This window comes from Myiozetetes cayanensis, unplaced genomic scaffold (genome assembly GCF_022539395.1).
Source record: "Myiozetetes cayanensis isolate MyiCay16 unplaced genomic scaffold, myiCay2020 scf2-11, whole genome shotgun sequence".
NCBI lineage: Eukaryota > Metazoa > Chordata > Aves > Passeriformes > Tyrannidae > Myiozetetes > Myiozetetes cayanensis.
Window position 1 is genome coordinate 81,120,145 of NW_026087411.1, and position 20,189 is coordinate 81,140,333.

General features: G+C 39.3%; 1 protein-coding gene across 3 annotated transcripts in view; it reads left to right on the top strand.

The window, feature by feature from the left end:
• Positions 1-2,909: 2,909 nt before the first annotated feature.
• Positions 2,910-20,189, top strand: part of IBTK (inhibitor of Bruton tyrosine kinase) — a 55,274-nt gene continuing 37,994 nt past the window's right edge. For 2 of the 3 annotated variants that reach the window (XM_050314432.1, XM_050314434.1), the window contains exons 1-7: positions 2,910-3,123; positions 10,599-11,266; positions 14,760-14,856; positions 16,094-16,218; positions 16,769-16,879; positions 18,077-18,247; positions 19,414-19,531. In XM_050314432.1, the coding sequence (XP_050170389.1) occupies positions 10,943-11,266; positions 14,760-14,856; positions 16,094-16,218; positions 16,769-16,879; positions 18,077-18,247; positions 19,414-19,531 (946 nt within the window). In that variant the 5' untranslated portion in view covers positions 2,910-3,123; positions 10,599-10,942. The remainder of the gene's footprint in view (positions 3,124-10,598; positions 11,267-14,759; positions 14,857-16,093; positions 16,219-16,768; positions 16,880-18,076; positions 18,248-19,413; positions 19,532-20,189) is intronic. The other variant, XM_050314433.1, reaches the window with a different exon arrangement.

Below are 20,189 nucleotides of genomic sequence, written 5' to 3' on the forward strand. Positions count from 1 at the left end.
AAATCTGTCACTTGACATTTAGCATAGCTGAAAAGAAAAAATTAATTATTTCAATTTTTGATATATTGAGTGGACTTTTTGGTTATTTACTGATAAAAATAATTACTTTTTTTTTTTTTTTTTTCAACATTCAGGGTCAATTTCAGATAGCATAGAGTGCAGAGTTCATTTGTTCCTTACTGTCATTTACATCTTCTCCTTTAATTCCTCCAAGTAGCCTAAGTCTGGTCTGGACTACACTGGATGGATTGATAAGATTAATAGGTCACCAGAAAGCTGCCTACTGGGGTACTGTCCTCCCTATAGCCTAGATTTGTCTCCCCTAACCTTAAATGAATATACACATTTGGAGCACAGAAAATCTATAACCCTTCAACAGTCAATGAAGTGAGATGCAAAACTAAGACAAAAATCCCCTCTGTACGCTAGTTAAGTCACTCAAAATTGATGTTCCTCCTCAAATTCTGAAGATGGCTAAGTATACTGGTTTTCCTTTTTAAGTGCTGCTCTTTCCATTTTTTTTTTTAATGTGTTCTTTAATTTTAAGTCTAGAGGTGATATAAAAAGTAACAATGGTGGTCAGAGACTTATTTTTTTCTTATAATTACATGTATATTTGTGATAATTCAGACCTTTTCACCACAGACTGAAAAAAGCCAGATGGACAGTTCCTTATTGTCACGCAAGTAGTACATGCTTCAGGAACTCACAAATCTTGTTGCTGAACTTTGAAAAGGACTCTTCAGAGACTTGTTCCTGGCTTTTCACCTCCACAGATTGTAATTTCCATCGATAAGTCTTAAAATAGGATATTTTTTCTGTAACAATGTTATAGCTTTCCAGGAGTAGAAAAGGCCAAACTAAAACACGTAGTTTAAACAGAGGCTCAGGTTAATCTGTTTGAGCTACTTTTGTTTTACAATGTTACTTTATCACCTCTGCATAGCACTAGCACATCAAACTACAACACCCTGATTCAGTGAAAGGTGTTCATTAGGTGGCTGCTCCTCATGCAGAGGCAGCACAAGATAGCAGGAATTTCTCTTACTGACCTGTAAGATGGAGTCAATTACAAAAACCTGAACAGTAAACAACAGGCAAAGTAGTTAATTATTTTCCCTGAAATAATTCCCTGAAAATAATTTTCCCTGAAAATATTGAAAGTCCTGCAAAGAAGACAAAAATCTTGCACAGAAACCTATTGCTAAAAGCCTGTGGTTATTATGTCATGGTTTTGGCTGACTCAAACTCTATTAGGTCCTATTCATGACTTATTTTCCAATTTTTCTTTGTTCCTTGCTGTAGTTTTCTGTTCTTTACACTAGTATTTTTTTAAAGACTTGAGGGACAATCCAGGTTCTAGAAATTATGTTTCTCATATAGAATCTTGGGCCTTATTCTACTTAAACCCTCTTCATCTTTCCACCGAGCTCTTTACCTCTCCAAAGGATGCCTGCCCAAGCTATTCACTCGAACTTGTTATTGTGCAATAAAGCATTGTGTATGACTGACTTCAGCTGCATTTGGACTTCCTTATCTCCCCAGATGGTCATCCCTGTTCTTAGGCCAGCTGGCAGCATACTCGGAGAGAGGCCACCTCCTAAGTACGTCTGTGACTGGAGCTCAAAGAAGCTATCACCAGGAAAATAATGCATAAATAAATTTCATGTAGCGTGCAGCGTTAGTTACAATGGTGAATGACTGCTGGCAAACTAAACTTTTATACAGAGAAAATCAGAAAGCAGATTGTACTATTCACGTTAACTGGGTCAGATGGCACAGATAAAAATGCTTGAGATTCACCTATATACAACTTCTACTCAACCTTTCCCAAACTGAACTTCTGTTGAAGAACATGCATAACTTCTCTTTCAACTATTTTGTCATTTAAAAAATAGCTAGGCTCTTCTAAGGTCTTAATGCTCACACCACATGGCATAATACTGTGGCTTTAAAGAAACATGCACAAACTTTGGCTTTAAGCCATCATTAATGTATTTCTTGGGAAAAAAATCATTAAAGATTTTTTTGAAAAAAAAAAAAAGTGATGTGTGCTTTTTTATTTCACTCTGTATTTTACATAAGGTACTACTTGTCTTGGTTCCAGCTTCCCACCCTAAAATGCTACGCTCTAATCCTGTTCCAGGTTAAACTGTAATCTGTACCACCTATTGCATCATCCGATATGTTAATCAAGACCTGAACTGAGTCCTGGTTGAGTTTACTTGAAGCACACATGAAGTGAACCACAGGTAGTTGTTACTTTACAAGAGCAGTTCTGCAAATCCGGCGCACACGCCAAGTTTGATTGTGAGACTGCCCCCAGCTGGTGTCAAAAGCCTCATAAAAAAATCAAGCCGTGTCTCATAAATCAGACCACTTGCTCTGTCAGAGAGAGAGATTGCAGTGGTATAACGCGGCCTGAATCGGCACAGCCTTCTGATTACTATTTTGAGGAGACCTGCAGGCTGACTATTTGCTTTTGAGCCCTCCTGGAGGGAGAGAGACGTTGCCTCGCCAGAAACCCATCTCCTCTCTTTGCAGACACGCCGCTTCTCCCGTGAAGTCCGCCAGCAGGAGGCACCTCAGCTCTCTGCCCTTTCTTAATCTACCTGTTAATTTCAGCCCTTTCCCTGAGGCACCACACCGCACACATATCCCCTCACGCCTCCATACCCGCCGCCGCCATTTTGATCCCCCTGCGTCACTCGTACACCCCGCCCACGGGTCTGACCCCGCCCACCTTCGTATCTGGCCCCGCCCACTGCCCGCCCACCGCCGGTCCCGCCCCCTCGCCCCCTCCCGCCCCCACCTGTCAGTCAATCCGGGCTCGCCCGGGAGGGGCGGAGCCGAGGCGGCAGTCGCAGCCAATCGGCGGCTCGCTTGTTGTTGGGTGCGCCGGTGTGTGTCGGTGCGCCCCGCTGGGAGCCGTGGCCTCGCCTGGCGCTGTCGCCGTCGGTGTCGCCGCCCGTGTCACCGGCACTGTCGCCGGCTGAGGTGTCGCGGTAGCCTCTGCAGACGCAGCCACAGCCTGGCCCTGCCCCGCAGTCACTGAGGATGAGCCCCCGCGCTGCCCGGCGCGCGTCCCGCCCCGCCCGCCCGAGCCCATTCATCTAGCGACTGGTGAGGGGCGGGGGCCAGGCCGGGGGTCGCCGCGGCGGGGGTGGGGGGGCTCTGGGGAGGGGGAGAGCCCCGGGCAGGGGAGCCAGGGAGGGTAAAGGGCAGCCGGCCACGTAGGATGGGAGGGGAGCAGCTTCGTGGCTCGGCCGCCAGTGTGGAGGAGTCTCCTGCGTCCCTCGTCGGTCCCCGGCTATGTGAACGTGTGTGGTGGGAGTCAGAACGGCTCTCTGTCCTCCTGCTTGCCCGTGGCCTCTCTCGGACTCTGAAACATTTCAGACTTTCCCCCTCTTGACACTGGCTGCAGCCTCTTGCCAGGTTTCCTTAGCTGGAGATTCCCGGGAAACCTGCCGTGATCCTCGTCTGTGGCTTTTGGTAGAAGCTCACAGGACTGCTGCTCCATTTGAGCAGCAGGGTAAGCAGTAGAGAGCTGAGGTCTAGTAGTTAGCTTAAAAGGCTACTTTCATCCAGTCTTCTTAGGGAAAATCAACTTTTTTTTTTTTTTTTTTTTTTTTTTGGTGACGTGGTCAGTGTAGTTGTCGGTCTTCATGGAAACTGATCACAATTTGTGGTTTACAAAAAACCAGCAATCGCCCAACAACAGCTGGTGTGGGTAGTCTATAATAATACTGTATCAAAAGTTCAAAGTTCATTCAAAAAAGTCAGCTTTTCCTAAAATGGAAAAAATCCTTGATGGGTTTGTCAGGTACGGTTTTAAGCGTGGTGAAATTCTAGAGCACACTTGTGGTTTGTTGGGCTTAACTTCACTTCAGCATTACCTGTTTCAATAAAAAATCTGTAGTAAGGTTCCAGTGTATTGTGGAAATGCCTATTGCTGCACTCACTGTACTTTTGTCTGTGTCACTTTCTATATGTTTTAATCGTGTTGGACAGTATTAAGTTATTAAATGTAAGTAGTCCTGACCATTTCTAGATAAGCGAAGCACAATATTTCGGTTTACTGTTTATGCAGTATGATTCCTGACTAATAGATGTGCTCTGACGTGTCGTAGCTGAAATTAGCTACCAGTGGTACTTTGGTCTTTTTTTGACAGACGTTTCTGCCTTTAATTGGTAGTGCTCGTTAGCTCGGTTAAGAACAGCTGAATGAGAGTTGCTGGATTGCTGAACGTTCTAATTCTGATAAGGATTATGCTGCTGTCACTGTGAAGGCGGAAGTTATAGAAAGTCTGGAGAGAGCCTCTAAAGGTCACTTGTGCCAGGGTGTACCTGTGCCAAGCGGTGGCACGGAGGCCCCAGCCCAGTAAACGAAGCAGCTTGGATTTGCCATGGCCCAAGGGACACAGCGGGCATGGTGGAATGTGGTGTTCTTTAAAGCAAGTGGGTTTTCCTCCATAGCTTTACTTGCAGGCAGGTCACATTTATTTATAACCTGAGCAGTTTGCTTGTTGTCTAGCCTGTTTTGAGAGCTTCATTTTCATTCAGTTTGTCATTTGAGAATCCTTCCTGTCTGAATCCTTCATGGAATTTGAACAAATGACTACTTGTCCCACTATCAGGGGTAAAACAGACTGGAGTTTTGATTTTTCTTCTTTATGTAACAGATGCTATATTCAGAGGCTGAGTGCTCTGCTGAAGCTACTGCTGAAGGAGAAAAGACATTCAATTTGCTCAGCCTGTACTCACGGGTTGTTTCATAAACATTCTGATTTCCAGGCTCTTTACAAAGTTTTCCTTTACTTACTTGCTTCTCTTAAGACTTGATAGCTGAGCTAGAGGCAGGGCTCTACCTGATGATTTTTGCATTGAGAAGAGCAGAACACTTTTTTAAAGGTCTCTGTGGGAATTTCAGGCTGCCAAACTACTCTGAGCTACTGCATGGCTTAGATTTACCTGGTTTTCCTTGTATAATCAATCACTTTTCTCTCCATAAAATGTACTTTGTATTCATATAATACCATTCGAGGGGTTGGAAAGCTTAGATTTTTTCCTAGACTTCAACAAGTGTACTAAGGATTTCTGAGCAGGATAAACTATCTGTGGGTATGTAATTTGAGTAGAAATTATTAGTCTGTTATTTTAGACCTAGGACAATGTTCTGCCTATACCCTAAAGGTGTGTTTGCTTTGTTTATCTAGGAATTCATCTGTGTTTTCTTAAGGATATGTTTCTTAATGCCAGTGATAAGTTTATTCTATTACTACATTATGTTACTACCCAGCTTCAATTTTCTAGTCACTTTTGTTGGATCTTAAACTATGACTTTGATTATGTATTAGTGAAAGTTGCCTTTAGGTAAGAATAAAGTCAACAGAAAATCCTGGAAAATTGGTAACATGATAGCAAATTCTCATGGCTTTAATTCTGTAATTCTTTGATTAGCTTATTAGTCAAGTAGTCAGTGTGGTGAAGTTTGCTTTGGCAACAAATAGTTTCAGGATTTTCATGCTGTTATGGTTACAGATCTTTTGTAATCTTATGAAACAAGTGCAAGTGGACCAACTTGGAGAACATTATGAAATGTCAGCATGTTTGTTTAAAAAACAAGCCCCCTTCCATTCCACAATGGAAATATTTAGTATCTTGCAATACCCTTATAAGGATGGACTTAACCTTCCTGAAGTTCATGACGTTGCCAGTCATCCCTTACTTCATTTAGCAACTTATTATCAAAAGGAAAAGCAAGTGAATTTTGCACCTTCAGAAAAGCCATATTATTTACACTATTTTTTTAAAGGAAGGGTATTATGATTGATAAGGAAAGCTCTAGGCTTCTTTTATATGGAAAATAGAAACCATTATTTAGTTCTGTTTTAGGAGAGTCAAATGCTAGGTAGTTTTTCACCAAGTGCATTTTATGTACAACTGTTTTTAGTAAAATTAGTAACATTAAGTAACTTTTTTTTTTAAGAAAAAGAAATAAATAGCAAAGTGAATGGAATGAAGTTATGCCAATTTTAAGGTCTTGAGAAATATCTTCTTACTAAAGCAGCCTGAGGATGAATTTCAAGGCCATGTCCCTAATTTGACAATTGAGTCACTTTAATGCAGTGCACATGGAAGATGCAAACCCATCAATCTGTCTTCAAGTGGCACTGAATTCTAAGTAGTTGAATCTCTTCTGTATTCTCTTTCACTTCCATGTGAAACCATTGTCTGTATTAAGATGAAAAAAGCTACAACAGCTACTAGCCACCGCCTTAGTACTGATATCCACATTCATGTTAGCCACATTTTGCTAGATCTAATACCTCAGTATAGGCTTTCATCAGGAAGAAGTGGAAGGACCACAGATATGAGTTCCAGTAGCAAATGTGTGCCTCCCAGACTGGATGCCAGAAACATACACTGAAGCTGCCAACCATAAAGTGAGGGTTGGTTGTTCTCTTGTGCCTTTGAGCCAAGAGCACACAACCCCTGTGGAAATACTTTCTAGGAAAAGAGAAAATTGGGAATGTGTTGATAGAGAATATGATATGCAGATTTCTGCAACTTCACAGTGGAAGGATTCTGCAACTCTGTTCATTTTTCTCAAATGTTGCAATTCCACGTCCGCTGTCTGCTGTTTTCAGGAAATGAAATCTGCCACCATCATCCTTAGTCATGAAGGTATTTGTTAGCTTGGTCCTACAAATGTGAAGAATCGTTGTTCATTTCATACTCAAGAGTGGTGTGACAGCTGTGATTTTTGTAGTGTCTTCTTGAAAGAAACAACCACAATAGGTAGAGAGCTGCTTTTTGAACTGCAAGTGTTCTGACTCCATAAGATCAGATGACACATCTGACACACTCCTTCTTGGAGAGTGTCTGACATCTGTGGGGCCTTAGTGCTTTGCCTTCTCTGAGGGGGAGAGCTGAGACAGCTCTACTTACTCCATTCCAGGAGGCAACATACTACAAACACTTTCGTGCTTCTAAGGAATTGCTTCCAAGTTGGTTGTAATATTTAAAATTTTCCTGGGCTGTGAACATGTATAATAAGTAGCTCGTGTCTCTAGGGGAAAATTTAGAAACCCACTTGCTGCAGAAACGAAACATCTCTGTTATACTCTGAATGCTGCTCCAATTCCTCCATTTTTTGGTGACTTTTTTTATGTAATAAAATGTTAATTAGGAATTAGTTTTTAAAAATAATTTGAATTCCAAGTGATACCTGTTTTATCATAAAATTATTGAAAAGGTTATGATCTTATTTATTTATGTATCCTAATAATTACAGCATTAGGAAGACAGTGGTATTATAGCATAAACATGACTAGTTCTGAGAAGCCTACAGAAATATCTGCAAAAAAAAGTAGAGACAGTAATCAAAAGGGCACGGTGTTCTAGACATTTCAATTCAAAGTTTAAAAAATGCTGTTGCTTTTCCTATTTTGTGCTTATTTTAAGTGCTGATCATTTATTTGGAACTCACTGTACTAGAAGTAAGCTTTGAACAGTAGAAAGGCTTTTACACAGACCTGAGCTTCAGTTCACAATTTTGAAAGTTTTAAGGTTTCACTTAAGGACTTCTTTGGTGTAACAGTCAGGTCTAATTATTAACCTTTTTCAGATGTAGTAATAACATGATAATGTCTGTTACTGGTGTGCCAATCTATTGTGGAGAGGTGAAATCTTGATCTGCATCCTTCTATCTTGAAACTCAATGTGTATGTATGAATATACTAATATAGTATCTAGTTTTGTAACGTTTAGAGTAAAGGAGGGATGGGTTGGAATGACTTATAAAGAAATAATTCATCAGAGTCAGGTTTCACATAGCTGCAGTATATATCACCATGATGGAGTTAGTGTGATGTAGGCAGGCTTGTATTTCTACCTAGGAGAAGACTTTTTGTTCTTTTAATGTTTGATTTGTTGTTCATGTTTTGGTGTTTGGTGTGGCTAGAGCTCAGGTGCCTTAAATAAGTTTTTCTTTGGCCTCTCCCTTCCTTTCTTGCAATGGCACAAGTTTCTTTGAAACCAGGGTTTGATTTCTTCTGAATCATTTTCTTTAGCAATTCAGTGTCTTAAATAGGTGTGTATCTGCACAAAGGAAGGTATGGCATGGGGCACAGCAGGACTTCTTCCTTGGGTGTTGGTGTCATTTCATACAAGTTTACCCAAGAGATTAGTCTACTTTGTTTTGTGACTCCCTTGAGTAGTTTTTCTTGATGTTGTTTTTATTCTTTGTAGCACTAATAATAATGTCTAAACAATGAACTACATTTAAGATGTTCTTTAAAAGGCTTATGTAAAATTCATCCTTCTTCCACAGCATATTTTTTTTGCCTAGTGGCATATTGATTAAATGTGGCAAATTGACTTGAGGAGAATGGCACTTCTGATGTTTCTCCTGATGTAGATCTCCAGATATTTACTTTTTTAACTATATAGTGTTTAGAAAGGTGTTTGATGCACTGGCCATCTGAGTTTGCTGATAGTCAAACCTATCACACTTTGATTCCTTGGAGCAGCAAGTCAAGGTCTGTTTTTGAAATTAGGGCTTTTTTTTTTTTCCAAGCCTATGGCAGTGATTCACCTTTCTTTATAGTCTAAGGCTTGAGAAGGTCAGAGGAGAAAACTCCATGTTTAATTTCTTGTGTTACGGCAGAAGTTGGTAAGTTGTTTGGAGAATGACCTGTAGAGTGAACTGAAGCTTGCTTTGACAAATACAAGCTGAACAGTTTTGGTCAATTCTGGTCTCTTAAAGCTTTGTGATTGTTACTCCTGATCAGGGATAAGGGACTAAATTGTAGCAAATAAAGACTACTTTTTTTTTTTTTTCCTTCTTCATTTGCCTCTCTTTGAAATTGTTTTGAAGGTACACACTGAAACCACTTCTAATCTGTAGATTTACATTCCGAGTATTTAATCCCTAGTGAAGGAGGTGGAAAATTAATTGTTGAAGGCTTTGTCTTGAAATATTTGAATGAATACTCTTGGATTAAAATTTTTTTTTCTTGAAAGCTCCATAACTTCCATTACTAGTGTTTGCTCTAAACTGATTGCTTGCAGCTTTGTGGAAATCTTGATGGTAATTCTTGAAACAGGAGGAGGACTGGGATTTCTGTTTACTGAACAAAATAATTTTTTTTGTGACGTGTCTTTGCAGAGAGAGTTGTTGACAAAATACGGTTATACACTCAGTGCCTGAAAAGCAATGGAAGCCAAGCTCAAACAGGCTTTTCAGACGGGGTGGGGGTCAAGGGGTAGTACTTGAACTGTGATAATGACTGCTGAGCTGGAAGTAGTAGTGTGTGGGGTTAGGGTTGTGTTTTAGGGTTAGGTTGTTGTTTACTGTGTTGCGTCTTGTCCTATTTCACTCAGTTTGAAACTAAACTTATGGTTGGAAGATTGAAGCATCTTTGGTTTTGGGGTCTTAATTGCAGTTCACATTAAATTAGGTAGTGTATCAGTGATGTATGTAGTTTCTCTGTTCTCTGAGTTTGTCTGTGATTTTTATACTGCTGTCTACACTTTGTGAATTGTGACACTTTTGCTTTGAACTGCACATGTTTCATATGCAAGGTGAGTGCTTCTGTCAGGCCTTTAGTTTTGAGAAAGAGAATACCAGAGAAAGGTGGATGTGCTAAAGGTAAGTATGCCAAGCTAAGCAAAAATGCTGTATGCCCCAGATTGTGAATATATTTTCATGAAGAAAAATTTGTATCTTTGCTACCTTTTATTTCTTTTTCCTCCCTTACCTCTTCCAACCTAGACCTTCACTTCTTCTTGCCTGTTTCATGAGCTTTAGACCTTTAGCCCTGCTTAAATGGATGTCTCTTATACAAGCTGCTTCTATTCTTTTATTTACTCTGATGCCATCCTTTCTCCCACCTTTGTTAGCAACTATGGGAGTGGTGGAGAGGAACCTTCCTTTTGATTCTGCAGAGGAGAATTAGTAGGGACATGGGGAGGCATTCAGGGCAGGGAAGAGAAAGTGGGGCATAATCCTATTTTTTGCAGTGGCTATGGAAATTGTGGTGGTCCCTTTCTCCCTGGGAGTTACTGACAAGTCTTCTGTTAGCCAAAAAGTGCTCAACAGCTGGGGGGATTTTTTGGTGGTTTTTGTTTGGTTGGGTTTTTTTGTTTGGTTTGGTTTTTGTTTTGTTTTGTGTTTGTTTTTTTTCTGTTTTCCTCTTGTCAGTCTTCTAGTTCAGTTCTTGCTTTCTGATAACAAAGTAATAGTACAGTTACATAGTAAACAGTCAGGGTGCTGAGGACCCTAAGGTTGGGAAAGAAATTTTTTTTTTTCAGATGACTTTTTTTGGATCCAGTTCACCTTGTAGCCTAAAAGATTTATGTCAAAGGAAGTTAGGAGGTGCCTTTGGAGATTGGGGTGGGGAAGAGAGTAATGTTTTTTTAAAGTGAGGTAATGCCTGAGTATAAGCTCAGATGGCATGGGGCAGGTCAGTTAACCCTTGCACATTGTCTTGTCCTGTACTTGAAAGTGCTAGTTTGGTATGCAGTTAAATGAGTACAGTTGCTGGAGAAGAGAGTTTTTGACTACTAATCTGTTCTGGTTTGTTCTCTTTCAGGTCTCCCTTGCAATTATGGAGTTTTAGAAGAATAAGGTTGTGTGGAGGGGGAATCCCCCTCTGCACGCTAGCGGTAGTTCACTTTTGGAATTTTCTATGGACAAGAATATTTGTTATATAAGATGGTGAAATAAGACTCCTAAAAATATATATTTATAAATATTTATTTGGATCAAGTGCCAAACATAACAGAACAAAGATTTCTAATGGCAGCTCAATAAAACTGGATTTACATCCTTGGAATTACAATTTTTCTAAGGCACTGTGCTGTGTACTGAATTAGAGTGCCTTGATACACTTAAGGGTTGTTGCCCTTAAGGAGAGGAGCAGCTTTAGAGGTGAAGATGAGTTCTCACATGCCAGAGTGCACTTCAAAGTGTCGATCTCTACAGCATGCTTTGGATGTTATTTCTGTAGTAACCAGAGGAAGTGAAGGCCAGATCAAGGCCTTTCTCTCTTCTTACTGCTACAACGCTGCAACTATAAAGGATGCCTTTGGCAGAAATGTTATACATCTTGCTTCGTCTTGTGGCAAAAAAGGTGTGCTAGACTGGTTGGCTGAGACCAAAGGAGTAGATCTCTTGGCGAAAGACAAAGAGTCTGGATGGACAGCTTTGCACAGAAGTATATTTTATGGATACATTGATTGTGTTCTATCATTACTGAAGGTGAGTAATTTGCAACTAGTTTTCCTCAGCATCTACAATTTTTGGAGTTGTATTGGTTATGTAAAAGTGTGTTTTTAAATTTGACTGAAAGCCTCTTCAGGGTTGTCTGAGTATATGTCTTAATAATGTTGTGTTTAGATCACAGAGCACTGATTTACTTGAAGGTTGTCTCTGTGTTCATGAAAAATGCCTGTCTAAGCATGCAGAAATCAGCACTGAGTATGGATGCCTGATTAATTGTAGACTTCCTGAAGTCCACAATTTCCTCTTGTTTATGTGGGTGATATCAGGGTAAGGATCTTAAAAGTGGAGAGTGATCAGACTAAAGATACTCTAAAAATGGACTCTTCAGTAATTGTACCAATTCATATAAGAGAACATAAAATAATGAAAGATTAAAGGACATTATATAGAAATGAATTTGAGAGATTGGCTCTTCAAGATATGGAATATTTTATTAAGGGGCTTTTGCTCAGTCCCCCTTATTCCTTTCTTACAATTGCTGTTTCTTCCCATCCACTTATCAAGTTGTATATATTTCTGATTAATCTTCCTTCTGTTCTTCCTGTCCAAAGTACAGCAAAGGGAAGAGCTACATTTGTTTGAGATGTTCCGATATCCCTTTACAGTGTGAGAAAAGGAAGTTGTGGTTCAGCGTTGCTTAAACACCTTTTAAGACAGAGAATTTTCCAGCCTTTTTAAATTAGAGTGACTAGCCATTTGTAGACATGGAACTCTCTGCTTTCAACAAGACTTGAAGCAAAAAGATTGTGGATCCAGTGTTTTTTATTTCTTAAAGGTCTGATAATTGTTAAATATATATTTTGTGGGCTGTACCTTTACGTAGTGAGGAGTTTTTCATTAAACTTTACATAAGTAGATGTTTTTATAAGAATTGTACATGATTCTGTTCTCCAGAAAACTGGTAACTCTGTGCTTGATATATGAAAAAGTATTCAATCCTCTAGTGTATGTGTGTATATCTCTATCTTTGGCATTTGCTTACAGGAGGCCTGTACAGGCTTTCCCAGATGTATTTTACTTTTCTGTCAGCTGCATAAGTGAATGAGATTTTTGTGATAGCCAGCTCTGCTGATACTCTTCTAAGAAACAGAAAAAAACCAGCTCATGGAGAGTGTTCTGTCTCCCAGTTCCTTAACTGAAGTCTCTGCTGTACTGTGTTATTTAAAGGATATGTTCTTAAGGTATTATAACAACAGCAGGAACAGATTATAGAATAGAATTACGAAATAGCTGAGCTAGAAGGATATCTCTGGACTGTCTGGTCCAACCCCTGTATTCAGGCAAGGTCAACTAGACCAGATTGCCCAGGGCTGTGTCTGGATGGATTTTGAACAGAGCATCAGACATATCTGTTCCAATGTTTTAATACCAGTGCAGTAAAAGTGGGGTTTAGATTTAAACAGAATTTCTTATATTTCAATTTGTGCCTGTTGTCACTTTTTTTGTCACTGAGTGTTACTATGATCACAAATCTCACCTCCAGTCAGCTATTTATTATGCATATTGATTAAGCATGCTGTCCTTCTCCCCCACTCCAAACCTTCTCTAGACTAAGCATCCCAGTTCTCTCAGCTTCTCTTTGTATGTCAGGTGCCTCAGTCATAATTTTCATGCTCTTTTGCTGGACTTGGTCCTGTATATCCATGTCTGGAAGTCCAGACCTGAAGCCAGCACTCCAGCTGTGGCTTGCCAGTGCTGAGTAATGCTTGCTGGCATTGGTCCCACAGGCAGCCCTGGGTGCTTTCACCATTCCTGGCTGTGAGGACAGTGCTGGCTTGTGGTCAACTGGTTGTCTGCGAGAAGCCCCAAGTCCTTTTCTGCTAAGGTGCTTTTAAGCCATTTGGCCTCCAGCTGTATTGGTACAATGGGTTGTTCCTCTCCAAGGCCAGGATTTGCATTTCCATTTGTTGAACTTCATGAGATTCCTCTCGCACCATTGCTCCAGCCTGTCAAGGTCCTTCCTTTTCAATGTCAGCACAATCCTCTGACTTATCAGCCACTCCTCCTGGATCATCACCTTTGCTGAGGGAGCACTGGCCCATTACCCAGGCTATTACTGAAGATATTAAGCCGTACTGTTTACAACAACCAGTATAGTTCAGTCACGGAATATTTGAGTTTGAAGGGACCCACCAGGATCATTGAATCCAACTCCTCAGTGAATGGCCTGTATGGGGATTGAACTGGTGGCCTTGGCATTATTAGCAAGCACCTAACACGCTCTAACCAGCTTCCTGTACTGGCCCCAGGATCAGCCCCTGGCGCCCTAAACTGTTGTGGATGACAGACTTCTGCTGTGGGCTGGAGGCAGTCATGCCTTGTTCTCAGACTGTATCTTACTACAAGATTTGCCACTCAGGGTTTGGGGTTTGTTTTCACAAATTCAGGCTGTATGAATATTACTGCAGCCTCTGCCTGCTTGTGAATGACTTAAATGACTTCCAGAGTGAAGAATATCCAACTACCCGTTAAGTCAAAGAAATAGGTCAGTGTTTCTGTCATATAGTGAGTTAATACCAGCAGTGTAGCTAATAGGGTTGCCTTTATAATTTGGAGAATGTATGTTGTTGTTCTTCTGGCTAGTGTTTTTCCAAGGAAAATTATGGGTTAAAATCCCTATTTCAGATATGGCTACCTGTCCTTCAGTCATGCTTGAAGGAATTGTGGACTGTGCTCCCTCTGTTTTTGTATTTCATGTGTTTACCTCTTAAGTGTGAGGTTCTAGAAGGTTTTCCTTTGTGTTAGCCATATGCTGGGGTACATAGGTACAGCTGTTTTATCCGTTAGGTTCTACTGGGTACATCTGCAGTTCTTCCCTTTAGGGAAGTGGTTGATGACACCTGACTTGCTTAAAATCAGTGCTGGTGTAGTAACAGACTTTTGTATTGAGAAAATGATATTTACAGAGATTGTCTGTGTCTCTTTGAGTTCTACAGGAATGAATTGTTCATGTTTTCTGCCTCTGAACCTTCCCTACTGTCTCTTGTCTGGCTGGTTGTGTCCTCTTACCTTTTCTCAGCAGCTGTGAACCACTGTTCCTTTGTTGTTTTCAAAGTCGTATTTTACTTTTTACTTCTCTGGCTTGTCAAAACTGATACTATAAACATGCCAGTTAAGAAAATATATTCTTTGAAGCTGGTAAATGCATTTTTGATGAATACTTGTGATTCTTAGATGTCAGTGCTTTGTCTTCAAGTCTGTTTACTTTGTATTTCACTGATTACATCCTATTACACAGTCAGTGTTCAGACAATAAAATCCCAGTTAATAGGTGTGTATGTGGCTGAACAAAATTGCACTGTTTATTTTTTAGATTTGCTCACAATTTATTTATAGAGTCTGAAGATTTTCTTTTATCACTATTAAATTTCAGTTAAAAATTTGTATATCTTCTTAAACGTTTACCTGGTTTACTTTGAGCTGTGCAGTTGAAATGAACTTCAGTTCTTCTTCTCTCCTTCACTTTCAGCATGGTGTTAGTCTGTATGTCCAGGATAAAGAAGGCTTGTCAGCCCTGGATCTTGTGATGAAAGATAGGCCTATCCATGTGGTGTTCAAGAAAACTGGTAGGAAATTAAATAGCTTAATTCATGTTTTCTAAGTAGATATCTGTCCCCAATGCATTAATGTATGTACCAATGTAGACAATATTTTATGTGTTTAATTAGGATTTTGTAAATTTTGAGATACCTGAAGGTATGGGGTTGCTGATATCAGAAGAAAGCGAAAACAAGATCTTGGTGATAGGCACAGGATGCACATGTGTAGAAAAAACGTAGGAATAATGGCTGGCTCAGAGATTAAAAAAAAAAAAAGAAAAAGAAAAAAGGCAAATGATGTAATAGGTAAACCAGAGAGATTATGCAGATTTAATCCTCGGAGATACTCAAAACATGAGAGAAAATGGTCCTGGGCAACTTGCTCTAGGTGACCCAGCTTCAGAACAGGTGTTGGACTAGATGATCTCAAGAGGTGATTTTTGACCTCAATAAAAGTGCCATCCAACCTGACCTTGAACACATCCAGGGATGACACATCCACAACTTCTCTGAGCAACCTGTTCTTCCAGTGCCTCACCACCCTCACTGTAAATATTTTCTTCCTATTGTCTAATCCTAAACATACCCTCTTTCCATCTGAAACCATTCCCACTTGTCTTATCACTACATACCCTTACAAAAAAATCCCTTTCCAACCTTCCTGATAGGTCCCCTTCAGGTACTGGAAGGCTGCCCGAAGGTCTCCCTGGACAGTGGTGCCACTTGATGAAATACACATTGATTTCAGTGTTTTACTCATCAGAAAATGGTGTTCAGATATCACTGAAAGGTTATTTTAAAAATAAAAATGGCGTTTTTGTCCACCTCTTTGATTTGAAAGTGTTACTGGTTTTCGTACATGTAACACATACAGTTACCCATAAAGTTACACATACAGTGTAACTTTTTTTTTTTTGTGGGGGGGGGAAAGGCTTTTTACTGAATTGAAACAATAGAAGCAAGGCACATATAACTTAAGGTGGTGAGTAGTTGTCTTCTGAAAACAATATGTAAATCTGCTGCTGCAGAATGTTTGCATTTTCTGCAAATATAGCTAATGTTGAGCATTTGTACGATGTTGTTAAAATATTTTATCATAGCACCTTACTTCTCATAGGATTAAATGTTCTTAAAGTTTAGTTTTAGGTAATAAACAGCTTTCCTCCTAAAATTTTAGATAGAAACAACAGAAGTTGGTTTTTGGAGTCAGTATGCACAAGACTGGTAAATTTACGAACTACAGAGTGAATGTTTTTCATTACAGATCCCACAGAAGTCTACACCTGGGGAAACAATATAAATTTCACTTTGGGTCATGGTGGTCAACAGGGTAAACATCATCCTGAGTTGGTGGATCTTTTTCCTCGGAATGGCGTGTATATCAAACAGGTATTCTTGATGTATGACATGGGCACCGTTCTCGGTGAACTTGGACGGGTGCGTGAGGGGGAAGAACTATCAAAGAAGTTATCAATTATTGAAAACTCTAATAACTTCCTGGGACTTCAGTTTGAGAATGTTTGGAAGCTTAAAGTAGAACTTGAGCAAACATTCGGGACAGCAAATCTGCTGCAGTCTTAACGTGTTTTCTTCAGCTCTTCTGAGGCAGTATTGTGGCCCTTAAAACTCAGTCTTTGAGCTTCTGTTAGCCTGGGGGGCCATGCTTGATCTTATTTTAATAAACTGAAACTGTCAGTCTCTTCAAGTAGGTTAAAGCAATATATAATATACTTAAAGCAAATATTTTGTGTTCCTTGTACCTTGATTTGGCAGTCGTGCTTTAATACTAGTATCTTCCTTGTATTTTCATGAACATATGTTTAATAAAGAAGAAGCTCTTCACAAAGTACTTTTGGTAGATGTTCTCAGATTATCCAGGAAAATAAATTTGTCCTATATTGCCTCCTCCCCTCCCCTTTTTTACCCTTGTTTTTTTCAGGTGGTACTCTGCAAATTCCACTCTGTATTCCTTTCCCACAAAGGTCAAGTTTATACATGTGGACATGGACAAGGAGGGCGCCTGGGTCATGGTGATGAACAAACATGCCTGGTATGCTGCTTTATGTTAATGCAGTCCAGCATAATGTTTCTTTTATTTCAAGTAACAAGTTTAAAAGTGAATTGGAGTTTCTGTCAATGTACTTTCAAAACAAGTTTGCTGTTGATTTCAAACCATCCCCCTTGCTGCCCACCAAATAACGAAAACCTCTCCAGTGCTAGTAGTGAGGTGGCAGAGAGTAAAGGAATGTGCATTTAAATATAGTTTAATTTAAGATAGCTAGACACAGCAGTCAAACTTTCTGTGTTATGGCTGAGTTGTTTTAAAGGTTAGCTGATGCCAGATAAGTGAAAGCAAATGCCTTTAGTCTGGGCTCGCTTCTTAAGTAGATTTGTGATGCCTTCTGGTGATTGCCAAGGCTGTCACAAAGGAAATAGCAGTACTGTGGAGTTGTAGTGGCATGAAGAGTGCTGGTAAGATTGCTTCGTTACTAGACTTACACAGCTGTCAAGTGCAAACTCACCCATCATTTTCATTTGAATAGTACATCGTTGCAATATGGAGACTAAGATATGATGACAATGCAATTCTTACACTTAAACATCTTATCCTGTGCACACTACCTGGTAGTAGTCATTTTTAAAAATTTCCAATATCCAGGATCTGGTAGAACTTGATATTCTGTTGGTGAATGCTATAGTGAAGACTGGAGATGTTTGAAGAAGAGAGCTTTTTAAAGCAATTCTATGAGATTAGAATTTTTTTCCAAATTGCTGTTTCAAAATTGGGATCTTACCTAGTTGAATAAAGGAGAACTCATGTTAGAGGGCATGAAGAGTCAAGGGTACAGAACTGCTTCCTTATTCTGTGGAATTTTCTTAGAATTATCCTGCGTTGGAGGGAGAAATCTTTAACGTTCATGGTAATTTAAAAAGAAAGACAAAAGAGGTGATAGCTAGTATCTGTTCAGCTGTTCTGAAGATATAGTTTCCAATGTAATTTTGGCACAGGTGGTTTAAAAGTCATCTCACTTCATAGCAGAGGATGCATTTCAAATGAGAGTAGTTCATTTTACCGCGTTGGATGTGGTAATTATGTTAATGAGTGTATCGTGTGTTCAAATGCATATTTATCTGTATGTCAGTATTTGGTCATGATTTTCTATTGGTGTTACTTTGGTGTCATAGATGACCACTGGTTAATATCAAACCAGTATATTTTTATATCAGTATTTCTTTTCTTATTCAGGTTCCAAGACTTGTGGAAGGCTTAGCTGGTCATCAGTGCTCCCAGATAGCTGCAGCTAAGGATCATACTGTTGTTTTAACAGAAGATGGATATGTTTACACGTTTGGTTTGAATACTTTCCATCAATTGGGTATTCTTCCTCCTCCTTCTAACTGCAATGTTCCTAGACAGGTAAAAGTAACATCAGTCAAAGCTTAATTGTTTGGTTTTTGATTTTTTTTTTTTTAATTTGTTTTTACCAGAAAGTAAAATGTGAAGATTATGGAAGTAACTTTTAAACTTTTTTAGGAAAACCAAGTTTAATGAGAGTTCAGATAAATCTTGTTTCTGTCTTATCATACATCTCAGATCTTAAATACTTAACTGTGTCCTGATAAATGTCTTAGTTTGTAACCTGAACACTACTCAAGTTTGTAGTCTGAAGTATGATATAGGGTAAAATTGCCAAAACGCTTTTCTTCCTCAAATTGTTCTGTGGCTGAAGTGATGTAAAATTAATAGGTGTGTATTATTTGACATTTGTGCTCTTTGCTCCTTTTGAGCAACTGGATGATGGCTCTCAGGGTTTGATTGTTATGTCCTTTGGTGGAAGCACTGTTGATTCTGGAGTCAGTGCTTTGGGAAGAATTGTGACAGGCAAGAGAGGATATGGGCATCAACAGTTTAACTATATTTCTGTGCTTAATCTCTTGAATTTTATTTTTTTGTAAGTAAAGAAATGTAACATTACCTTTCATTGAGAGGAAGCTTCATCTGAAGTAGAGAAACACTGCACTACCAGTGTTATAAAAGTAGAAAAGAATTATTGGCCAAAATGCAACAGGATAGTGTTTTGGGTTACCATGGGATGCTCTTCATTAGTGTAAGGACAGCTCTGTATCCAGAGTATTTGTTTTGATTTTTTCATCTTAATCTGGAAAATCAAGTTAAATTTGAAGTGTGGAATTAGTATTATAGTGTTCTGCAGCATGTTTAGGGCATTAGCACTAACAAGTTGAAACTTTCAGCTGACATTTTGCAGCACCTGAGTCTTCTTTGGCTGTCTTATACATGTCCTGTGTAGTCTTGTTCAAAATCTTACGTATGAAGACAGCCTAAGGAGACTTGATTCCAGTTCTGATTAGATAATGGAAAAAATTTAGTTCTTGTTGTCACTACTGCAATAGTGCCCCACCTGACAAACTTCTGAAATAATCCTGATTTACTGGACTGCGTGTGGATTAATGTCAGTGCTTCATTCGTAACGACTTTAGGAGTTAAATGTTGTCAGAAGTTTGTACATGTGAAATTCACCTGTTACTACCTAATATTAAGATGTACTTTGGATTTGTGCTTAGGTTCAGGCAAAAAACCTGAAAGGTAGAGTGGTGATTGGAGTGGCTGCAGGCAGATTCCATACAGTGCTATGGACTAAGGAAGCAGTGTATACCATGGGGCTGAATGGCGGCCAACTAGGTAAGGTAGAAGTGTTCTGAAAGTAAAACCTAAACTCCAGCCATTTAAAGATGTTGTTCATGCTTACCCTGTCATTTGCTTCTTAGAACAGAAGCCTGGTTGAAACTTTGCTTTTCTCTCCTTTTTTTTTTTTTTTTTTTTAACCAGTCTGATGACATCATACCTTCACACATCTTTTGAAGAATATTTTTCATTACTATCAGTTTCATATTTTGAGATGATAGGAGCTAGTCAGACTCTTATTTGAACTCTTAATAATTCTTCTGCCTTAACGTGTCTCTTGTATGGTCCTGCTGCTGAATTCTTTGAAGAAACAGAATGTTGCTGTTTGTGTTGGAAATTACCCCAAGGCATGCTTTTCTCCTTCCAACAATCTGGCTGGTACTGCCCTTAATAAATTATAAACCAACCTTCAGCTCTCCTGCCTATGTCCTTCTTTCATCATGGACTGTAAACACGATACTGATAACTTTTTCCATACTAACTTTTTAAAGTTAGATACTTGCCTATATCTAGATTTTTTTCAACACCATTAGCAGAAGCTTCACTTAACTCTGTATTATTCTGAAGTCAAGAAAGAACCTACTAAAAATGTATTACCAATTAGTGTACTTCTTGGTTTGTTGTATGAATGGAGTATTTTAATTGCTTTTGTCTT